Source organism: Canis lupus, chromosome 37 (assembly GCF_003254725.2).
Source record: "Canis lupus dingo isolate Sandy chromosome 37, ASM325472v2, whole genome shotgun sequence".
NCBI classification, from domain to species: domain Eukaryota; kingdom Metazoa; phylum Chordata; class Mammalia; order Carnivora; family Canidae; genus Canis; species Canis lupus.
In genome coordinates, this window is record NC_064279.1 from 26183358 (window position 1) to 26192699 (window position 9342).

At 59.7% G+C, this 9342-nt stretch overlaps 2 protein-coding genes across 5 annotated transcripts; one reads left to right on the forward strand and one right to left on the reverse strand.

Annotated features, from left to right (window-relative positions):
• Positions 1–2: 2 nt before the first annotated feature.
• STK16 (serine/threonine kinase 16) lies at positions 3–3701 on the forward strand. 3 transcript variants are annotated; one of them, XM_025441685.3, is made up of 8 exons: positions 3–132; positions 435–624; positions 1435–1654; positions 1919–2052; positions 2227–2347; positions 2475–2570; positions 2991–3112; positions 3228–3701. In XM_025441685.3, exons 2-8 carry the CDS (start codon positions 539–541, stop codon positions 3364–3366), a joined length of 918 nt encoding a protein of 305 aa, XP_025297470.1. In that variant the 5' UTR covers positions 3–132; positions 435–538; the 3' UTR covers positions 3367–3701. The 3 variants fall into 3 exon arrangements, with proteins under 3 accessions (XP_025297470.1, XP_048962776.1, XP_025297471.1); XM_049106819.1 differs by lacking the exon at positions 3–132 and having other exon boundaries at positions 264–624; XM_025441686.3 differs by lacking the exons at positions 3–132; positions 435–624 and adding an exon at positions 1216–1239 and having other exon boundaries at positions 1496–1654.
• A 1442-nt stretch (positions 3702–5143) lies between these two features.
• TUBA4A (tubulin alpha 4a) lies at positions 5144–9326 on the reverse strand. 2 transcript variants are annotated; one of them, XM_025441684.3, is made up of 4 exons: positions 9099–9326; positions 6884–7106; positions 6439–6587; positions 5144–6188 (listed from the first exon to the last, which is right to left on the reverse strand). In XM_025441684.3, the coding sequence occupies exons 2-4, from the start codon at positions 7062–7064 to the stop codon at positions 5217–5219; spliced, it is 1302 nt and encodes a 433-aa protein (XP_025297469.1). In that variant the 5' UTR covers positions 7065–7106; positions 9099–9326; the 3' UTR covers positions 5144–5216. The 2 variants fall into 2 exon arrangements, with proteins under 2 accessions (XP_025297469.1, XP_025297468.1); XM_025441683.3 differs by lacking the exon at positions 9099–9326 and adding an exon at positions 8880–9040.
• Between the last annotated feature and the right edge of the window lie 16 nt (positions 9327–9342).

Genomic DNA, 9342 nt, shown 5'->3' on the forward strand with positions numbered 1-9342 from the left:
CTCTCAGCTCCGCGCCCCCACATCCTCCGGATGCCCTGCGGTTGCTAGGATACCGCGGGCCGTTACGCCGGCGCGGCCTGATGACGTAGACGCTCCTTCCGGTCCGCGGCGCTTGTCTCCGGCCGGAGCCAGGTCAGTGGGGAGTCGGGGCCGGCCCTCCCGGGGCTCTGCGCGCCGAGGCCGGGGCGGGCCCCGCCGGGTGGGCCCGGGCCTCGCCCCCACGCTCCGCGGCTGCCGAGGCGGCCCGACGGCGAGGACGCGGCCTGGGCGTCGCGGCGTGGCCCGAGGCTCCAGGGCACCCGACCTCGGCCGTGCCCGAGCCGGCGTCGCCAAGGCTCGTTTCCTCTGCGTTCCGAGGCCCGGGCGCCAGCTCTGCACGTCGGCACTTCGGGGGTCGTGCCTGGCCCACGACCCTGCCGTCCTTTGCCTTCCAGCATGATCCGCGGGGCCCCCAGCGCGTCGCCTGGAAGAGCCCCCTCAGCCCGCACGCGGCCGTCGGCAGCCCCGGACCGCCCCTGAGGAGGATGACTGAGGCGCTATGGGCCACGCGCTGTGTGTCTGCTCCCGGGGAACCGTCCTCATTGACAACAAGCGCTACCTCTTCATCCAGAAACTGGGGGAGGGGTGAGTGTTGAAATCGCCTAGCCAGCCCCCAGGGTTCTGGTGAGTGAAGGACAGCAGTCTGCACGTGATAGGGCCTCAGGAGGTTCATCCTTGTAAAGCATCCTTTAGCTCCCCTGACAGAGCCTAGCAACCCGAATGCCAAGAAAGTGGATTCTGGAGCCAGGCCTCCTGGCTCCACCTGGTGTGACCTTAAGCCGTGGTTTCATCATCTGCTTAATGGAGATAATCATCTTTTTTTTTTTTTTTTTTAAGATTTTATTTATTAGAGACACACACACACACGCACATGCACAGGCAGAGGGAGAAGCAGGCCCCATGCAGGGAGCCCGATGCGGGATCGATCCTGGGTCTCCAGGGTCAGGCCCTGGGCTGAAGGCTGCGCTAAACCGCTGGGCCACCCGGGCTGCCCTGGAGATAATTATCTTTTGTCGCTGATGGAGTTGTGAGGATTAAATGAGATAGTGCATAGAAATCATCTCACCAAAAAGAGAAAAAATAATAATAATAATCTCACCCAGGGCCCGGTTCACAGCACTTGACAGATGTTGACTGTTACTTACTCATGTAACATTTCCGGAGCATTTGTCACGTGCAGAGCTGTGCATTATGACCAAGGTACCTCAAAGATTGCTGTGTTCCTACCCTTGAGCTCAAAGTGTAAAATCTTCAGACTTCTCCTGAAGCCACGTCTTGGGAGGGTTTCTGCTGACTGGGAAAGACACCCCCTCCCCTCCCCACCCAGGGAGTTCCTCTGGGTCCAAGCAGTGTGGGAGATGACCGTGGTCCTTCACTGACCCCTTTGGCCCACAGTGGGTTCAGCTATGTGGACCTAGTGGAGGGGTTACATGATGGACACTTCTACGCCCTGAAGCGGATCCTGTGTCACGAGCAGCAGGATCGGGAGGAAGCCCAACGAGAAGCAGACATGCATCGCCTCTTCCATCACCCCAACATCCTCCGCCTTGTGGCTTATTGTCTGAGGGAGCGGGGCACTAAACATGAGGCCTGGCTGCTGCTACCCTTCTTCAAGGTCAGAAAGTCTCCTGGCAATGGAGGGGCTTGCAACAGAGTCATCTACCGAGGGCTGTGTGAGTAGCCAAGCACGTTAGGAAGCAGAGACCATGTCCTGTGTTGGACCGCTTCAGATTTGGGGTTTAGGGGAACCCAAGTGGGACTGTGAGGTGTGTAGTGTGTGTGGTGAAAGAGCTGCTAGGCTGTGACACAGGGAAGGGATCAGGCTGAGGGAGCAGAGACCCAGAAAACCTGTCCAACCGTGGGGAAACTTGTGTTGCAGAGGGGTACGCTGTGGAACGAGATAGAAAGGCTGAAGGACAAAGGCAACTTCTTGACTGAAGATCAAATCCTTCAGCTGCTGCTGGGTATCTGCAGAGGCCTTGAGGCCATTCATGCCAGAGGTTATGCCCACAGGTCAGTGGGAGGGCCCAGTGTGCTTATGGGGCAGAAAGAAAGAGCCTCACCAAAAGGATTGAGTGGTCTCTGCTCTCCTCCCAAGGAACAGTCCCCATGATTCTTTTGCCCCCAGGGATTCTAGTCTCCCTATCCAGGGATGTTCATGGGCCATTTATTTCCACTTTCCTGCAGGGACCTGAAGCCCACCAATATCTTGCTTGGAGATGAGGGGCAGCCAGTTTTAATGGACTTGGGTTCCATGAATCAAGCTTGCATCCATGTGGAAGGCTCCCGCCAGGCTCTGGCCCTGCAGGTAAAAGAGTGTCCAGGTTCCTTTGCCCTCCTGTTCCCCATCCTCAGCCTTTCCTGTTGCATGCCCCAGTTTGGTCACATGACTATGACCTGTGCCTCTCTTTTGAGCTATGGGGCCACTCTTCCAGGACTGGGCAGCCCAGCGATGCACCATCTCCTACCGCGCCCCAGAGCTCTTCTCCGTGCAGAGCCACTGTGTCATTGATGAGCGGACTGATGTCTGGGTGAGGAGCATGTGGGGGGGCACATGGATGGGGAGGAGTACCGCTCTGTACCTGCTGTGCAGCAGAGGGGCAGGTCTTTGGTTTCGATTGCATGGGGCCCCAGGAACCGTGTATGTCCCCATCCCCCTCGACTTCCTTCCTGGGAACCGTCACTGACACTGTACTCAATTGCTCAGGAAGTGGTATCATTCCTCCCTTTGAACAGAATGAGTACAGCTAAGTGTCAGGACTGAAGGCAGTGGCAAGCAGGGGGTGCAGAAGCCTCCAGCTAGCTGGTGCTTTCTCTGGACCCTGGTGGTGTCATGGGGCTGAGGTCAGCCTATTCTTATTAGCTTATGTAGTCACCTTTCACTACAGAGTCCAGAGGAAAGAGATCATTTCTATTGGTCCCTTGTCAAGTAATAACCAAGTTATGTTCAGTCCCTAGGCTGCGTGCTGTATGCCATGATGTTTGGGGAAGGCCCATATGACATGGTGTTCCAGAAGGGTGACAGTGTGGCCCTTGCTGTGCAGAACCAACTCAGCATCCCGCAGAGCCCCAGGTGAGCAATAAAAGGGGTACGAAACACTTCAGACTCCTCACTGGCATTAGTGGAGTTAGAACCGTAGCATGGGGAATGAGGACCCTCCAGTCACCCTGCCCGCCTCCTTCCACAGGCATTCTTCAACCTTGCGGCAGCTGCTGGCCTCAATGATGACTGTAGACCCCCAGGAGCGCCCTCCCATCTCTCTCCTCCTCAGTCAGTTGGAGGCACTGCAACCCCCAGCTTCAGGCCAACATACCACCCAAATCTAAACAGACCAATGGCTACGTTGAGAGGTGGCCCTGTGCCTTGGAAGGAGGCTCTCATCCCTCATTAGAATCTCCACCCGGTGTCTCCAGGACTGCTCTCTTGGCATCGGGGACAAGTGGATGGGAACTGTCAGCTCAGTCTTATTTCTTTGCTTCTACAACAACTGGACAGGGGACTGACTGGGTGTGGACGAGGGTAGGAGATGGGGAAGGGGAAATGGATAGAATCTAGAAAGGCTCTGAGCAGGACTGCTGAGCTTACATCATGGTCTGCCTTCACATCTGGGAGCAGGAGAATGTATAAATAGAAGAATAAAGTGAAAGCAGCTTGGTGTGGATCTTAGTCTCATTGTTCCTGGAATGAAAGAGAAGAGGTGCCCGGGGCCCAGGGTCTGGTTGCCATTTCCAAGGGAACCGCTTGGGAAGAGGGACTGGCCTAATGAGGAATGGCATGACTTCGCCATTCTGCCTAAGGAGGCAGGTGTCCCTACCTTAGATCTGACTAGCTGGGAGGAGTCAGTTGTCCTAGCTTGTCTTAGTCAAAAACTTAAAGCTCTTCTGGATCGAGCTGGCTTCTCTGCTAAGAAGTAGGACCAGGGCCCCCTAGAAGCACATTGAATTTGTTCTTCCCTTCATTCCCAGGAGTGGGTAGCTGAGTCAAAGCAGCCCAGCCGGTTTGCCAGGCTAGGGCTTCTGGGTGGAGACACCTGAGGAAGCTTCCTGACAGCAACTTAACAGGTCTCTCCCAGCCTCGGCCTGGGGGCAAGGGGAGTGGAGGTGGCAGCCATTTGGCCCAGTCTGTCCCAGAGGGTTCTAGCTCACACACGGTTAATGATTAATGAGGCCAGTGTGGTGCAGCAGTATCCAGCTGCCACTTCCTGCCCTACTCTGCTGAGTAAACAGGGGCCCTGCCTTTGCCGGGCTTGAAACCTGTTCCCTAGGGAAGGGCACTGCGTCCCTGAATCACCAGGGAGGGGAACGCAGGGGCAGGGCTGGCATCACCTGCTCCTGAGATTGAAGCTTCCTCCCCGACTGCCCCCACCCCAGCAGTGTGCACCCCCACGTGCTGACGTCGATATGGGTCCTGGGGTGCCTATTAGCAATGCTGGAATCTTCCCCAGGGCCCGGCGGGAGGCTCCCCAGGCTAGCATAGAGGCTGAGGCCAGAAATAAAGAACAAACAGAGGGGAGACGACCTGACTTTTAATGGCACAGCCCTAGGCCCCAGCAATGCAGCGAGAGAGACAGCTGTGGGAAGCTGCTCAGAGGTGCGGCGACACAAACAACTTGAGGAGATTGCCCTCGTCCCCTCCCATCCCCCAAGCTCATGACTAGGCTCCATGCCCAGGAATTGTGGGCCTGCCCAGCCCCGCTCCCAAGCCCTCATCACGCACAGAGGTGCCCGGGCCAAGCTTCCAGAGTCGGTGAATGCAGCAGCAGCAGGAAGAAACGGGCTAGCAATCTAACTCAAATACAGAAACTGTGCTGGACTTAGACTCCCACTTGGAAAGGAAGTGAAAACTTGCATCTTTCAACAGCTTGTGGCTGGCCAGCCAGGTCCGGGAGTCAGTCCTCATTTCCTCTCTCTACCATCCTGGGCGCCCCTGGGGTCTTACATCAAGGTCCCTGGGGCCACGTTTCTGGGCCTGGCAAGGACCCCTTGGCAGGTCTCACCTTCAGCCGTGGAAGGGAAAAGGGTCATGGGCAGCAAAGAATGAGGGCAGCAGCAGAAGCAGCGGGCGGCAGCAGCACAAGCTCAAGCACTCACAGAGGGGACAAGAAACCGTGCAAGGAGACTATTTATTTCGAAAGGATTTTGCAATAAACATAGTGCGTGGGCTCCAGGCAGCTGTTCTATTCTTCTCCCTCATCCTCGTCCTCATAGGAGTCGATGCCCACCTCCTCGTAATCCTTCTCCAGGGCAGCCATATCCTCCCGGGCCTCAGAGAACTCCCCCTCCTCCATGCCCTCGCCCACGTACCAGTGCACAAAGGCCCTCTTGGCATACATCAGGTCGAACTTGTGATCCAGGCGGGCCCAGGCCTCGGCGATGGCGGTCGTGTTGCTCAGCATGCACACGGCGCGCTGCACCTTGGCCAGGTCGCCCCCGGGCACCACGGTGGGTGGCTGGTAGTTGATCCCCACCTTGAAGCCCGTGGGGCACCAGTCCACAAACTGAATACTGCGCTTGGTCTTGATGGCGGCGATGGCGGCGTTGACGTCCTTGGGCACCACGTCGCCCCGGTACAGCAGGCAGCAGGCCATGTACTTGCCGTGGCGGGGATCGCACTTCACCATCTGGTTGGCGGGCTCGAAGCAGGCGTTGGTGATCTCCGCCACCGACAGCTGCTCGTGGTAGGCCTTCTCCGCGGAGATGACCGGCGCGTACGTGGCCAGCGGGAAGTGGATGCGAGGGTAGGGCACCAGGTTGGTCTGGAACTCCGTCAGGTCCACGTTGAGGGCCCCGTCGAAGCGCAGGGAAGCCGTGATGGAGGAGACGATTTGGCTGATGAGCCGGTTGAGGTTGGTGTAGGTGGGGCGCTCGATGTCCAGGTTGCGGCGGCAGATGTCGTAGATGGCCTCGTTGTCCACCATGAAGGCACAGTCCGAGTGCTCCAGGGTGGTGTGGGTGGTCAGGATGGAGTTGTAGGGCTCCACCACGGCTGTGGACACTTGGGGGGCGGGGTAGATGGAGAACTCCAGCTTGGACTTCTTGCCGTAGTCAACCGAGAGCCGCTCCATCAGGAGTGAGGTGAAGCCCGAGCCGGTGCCCCCTCCGAAGCTGTGGAATACCAGGAAGCCCTGAAGTCCCGTGCACTGGTCAGACTGAAAGGCAGAAAAGAGAAAGAACAGTGTAGGCGAGGGGCCTGAGGAACCCTACCTTCTGGCTCCCCAAAAGCCTAAAATCTTTCAGGCGTCAGGGCAGGGACTAGTAAGCATCTCATAGCAGCAGCATGCTCTACAACACACAAAATTAGAGATGACCCCCTAAAGTGGATCCTGGGGGGGAAAAAACAATGTTCCTGACCATGAACATCATCTCAGAAACTCCCTCCCTTCCATCCCAAGTTCTCACCAGCTTGCGGATCCGGTCCAATACCGGGTCAATGATCTCCTTGCCAATGGTATAGTGACCACGGGCGTAGTTGTTAGCAGCATCCTCCTTCCCAGTGATGAGCTGCTCTGGGTGGAAGAGCTGCCGGTAGGGGCCATTTCGGATCTCATCTGGAAGGGCACAAACATGTCATGAGGGCACAAACCATGAGGCCGTGCTCAGCAGGGATCTCCCTCCCCCACTGAGGCAGCTGCGGTCAGATGTGGGGAAGAGCTCATCGTCTGCCAGCCTGTGATAGCAGCGTGTGAGAAACCCAGACCAGCCTGCGGGTGAGCCTCCCTTCTTCGGCTTCAAACAGGGCAAAGCGTTTGCAGGGCCAGGAGAGCCCGGTCTGGCTGCCATCTCTCCAGAGAGAAGCTTAGAGTCGTTCTCTGCTCCCCTCAATTCCACCCCATCTTCATCTCACCAATCACAGTGGGCTCCAGATCCACAAACACTGCCCGGGGCACATGCTTTCCAGCGCCGGTTTCACAGAAGAAGGTGGTAAAGGAGTCGTCCCCTCCACCGATGGTCTTGTCACTGGGCATCTGCCCATCAGGCTGGATCCCATGTTCCAGACAGTAGAGCTCCCAGCAGGCATTGCCCATCTGGACACCTGCCTGCCCCACGTGGACTGAGATGCATTCGCGCTGAAGGATAAAGAGAAGGGGACACGGCGTAAGCCCCACCTCTGCAGTTCTCCTCTCAGGAGCCTCTCTTCCACCCTCTCCCCTAACCAGCTAGGATGATTCGGTTAGCAAAAGTGGAGGCCTGGGGCTGGGCAGAGGTCGAGAGAGGCTGGCAGCCTGCCCAGGCTCCCCTCCCCCCGCCCTTCCGTAGGACTTAACCACTCCAGGCACCCAGTAGAGCAAACCAATCCCTTAGCCCATTTCTCTGTGGCGACCTTGTCAAGTAAGAGCTGTGGCTCCACATGACCCTGCCACACTCACGAGACACTCAGGGAGGACAGAGAGGGCAAGTGCATATGAAAGACAGGCAGACACTGCAGTAACAGACAAGGACAAGCGACTTCTCAGCTGTTTGCAGCTCTCTGCTCCCGAAGCCACCTTCCCCAGCCTGAGAAGGTTCAGGTTTCCCAGAGGCATGAGTTTATAGCTAAAAGCCCCCCAACTTAATTCTTTGAGGGTAAACAACTAGAATTTCGTATAACCCTCTCCCCCTTTCTTTCCTGTGAGCTGCAGAGACGTCTCAGCCTTCCAGTCTGGCATCAGCCGACCACACTGGCCACCAGGATGCCCTCTCCCCCACCTCTAAATGCCATCTGGCTCTGGGGATCGATCCCAGCTGGCTCCTCTCCCCACCTCCACCCACGCACTCTGGGGTGTCTTCACCACCTTCTTCCATCGTGCAGCCCTCGCGGAAATAGCAGAGTGCAGATGGCAGGCGGGCAATAGGGTTGTGGTGGGCACTGGGGCACTGGCTGCCTCAGGCTCATCCCTGCCAGTCGGAAATTAACCCCTAAACAGCCAAAGTAGTGCGGCGCAGGGCCCGCGCAGCCTCCCTACCGAAATGGCGGGGTGACGGTTTCCAAACACCCAGAAAAGGAAGCGGAACCTGCGGTGGGGCCCCAGAGGTAACCCGCCTGGCCCCTGCGCAGGGGCCACCCTGCCCCCGGGCCCTGCATTCGCCCCCCTTCTAGATTCTTTCCAGTTACATCCCAGCGGAAAGCGAAGATTGGCTTTCGGCCCCCGTTCCCGGGCTATAAATACCACCCCCCACACACCTCGTACCCCTCCCCCCAACCTGGCCTGGGCCCGCGCTCCGCTCCGCGCCAGCTGTCTCTGCCCGTCCGTTCACTCGGCCGGGCTGGAGAGGGGCCGGCTCGCCTCACGAGGCCGAACCCCATTCCCGCCACCCCTCCCGGCTCAGAAGCGGGGTGCTGAGTCACCGGTGGGGGGGGAGTGGGTAGGAGGGATGCACGCACAGTCGGAGGAAAAGGGGATGCTGGACCAAGTAATGTGACCCCCTACCACCTTCGAGCGCTAAGCACGTGCTCGGTCAGGTCCTGGGAGCGGGGGTGGTGGTCGGGGTCGGGCAGGCTAGGGGCGGAGGGCCGCCCAGCGGGTCTCCCCCGCCCGCAGGAAGGACGGGGCGCGGGACCGCGACTCCCCTCAGGAGGCTCAGGGCACAAATGCTTGGAGGAGCGGGAGGCGACTGCCAGCAGGACTCCTCTCTGCGGGCGAGGAGTCCCGCTCCGCCCCACCTCCCTTCCCCGGCCTCCAGAAGTGGACCGCGCGGCCCGGCCCAAGTCACCCGGAGGGAGTGGGGGCGGGGAACGCACCACCCCTCGCACCTCCTCGAGACCCGCAGCGTCGGGCGGGGGCGCACGGCGTCCCGGGGGCGAGGCCCGGGAGGCGCGGGGCAGCCAGGCAGGGGGCGCGGTCCCGCGGGGCCGCACTCACCATGGTGCGTCCGGGCGGTGGGTCTCACGTAGAGTCCGGGCGACGGGTCTCGGTGAGAACTGCGGAGCTGCAGTGCCGCACCGCTCTTATAGGCGGGGGGCGGGGCCCGCGCGGCTCGCCCGCTAGGGGCTGAGCGGCCCGGAGGCCCCGCCCCGGGTGGGCGGCCCCGAGGGTGGGGCCGGGCGGGGCCCCTCCCCCTGCCGGGTCCCGGTCTCTCACCTGTCTGACTTGGGCTGGGGGCAGCGACCCGGGCCTTAGCCCTTCGCTCCAGGTCTTGAGCCGGTGCTCTGGGCTCCGGATCTCCACCGCGGGGACGCAGGGCGCCGTGCCGGGGCGCCTCTCGCCCTCACCTGAGTCATGGGGGCGCCCGCGGCCCAGGTGTTCTGACTTAGGCCAGGTGCTGCAGAGGCTGACCTTGCGAAGTGGCTGCAGCTGGCCTTCGCCCGTGCTCCCCTCCCCGCCT

What these genes read in the sequence shown, in the direction of transcription:
- STK16 (XM_025441685.3), top strand. Translation starts at nt 539, where the DNA reads ATGGGCCACGCGCTGTGTGTCTGCTCCCGGGGAACCGTCCTCATTGAC. An exon ending in GCCAGAGGTTATGCCCACAG is followed by an intron (nt 2,053 to 2,226) that starts GTCAGTGGGAGG and finishes ACTTTCCTGCAG; the next exon opens with GGACCTGAAGCCCACCAATA. An exon ending in AGCATCCCGCAGAGCCCCAG is followed by an intron (nt 3,113 to 3,227) that starts GTGAGCAATAAA and finishes CTCCTTCCACAG; the next exon opens with GCATTCTTCAACCTTGCGGC.
- TUBA4A (XM_025441683.3), bottom strand. An exon ending in TCTGGAGCCCACTGTGATTG is followed by an intron (nt 6,588 to 6,883) that starts GTGAGATGAAGA and finishes GTGCCCTTCCAG; the next exon opens with ATGAGATCCGAAATGGCCCC. An exon ending in TGGACCGGATCCGCAAGCTG is followed by an intron (nt 6,189 to 6,438) that starts GTGAGAACTTGG and finishes TCTGCCTTTCAG; the next exon opens with TCTGACCAGTGCACGGGACT.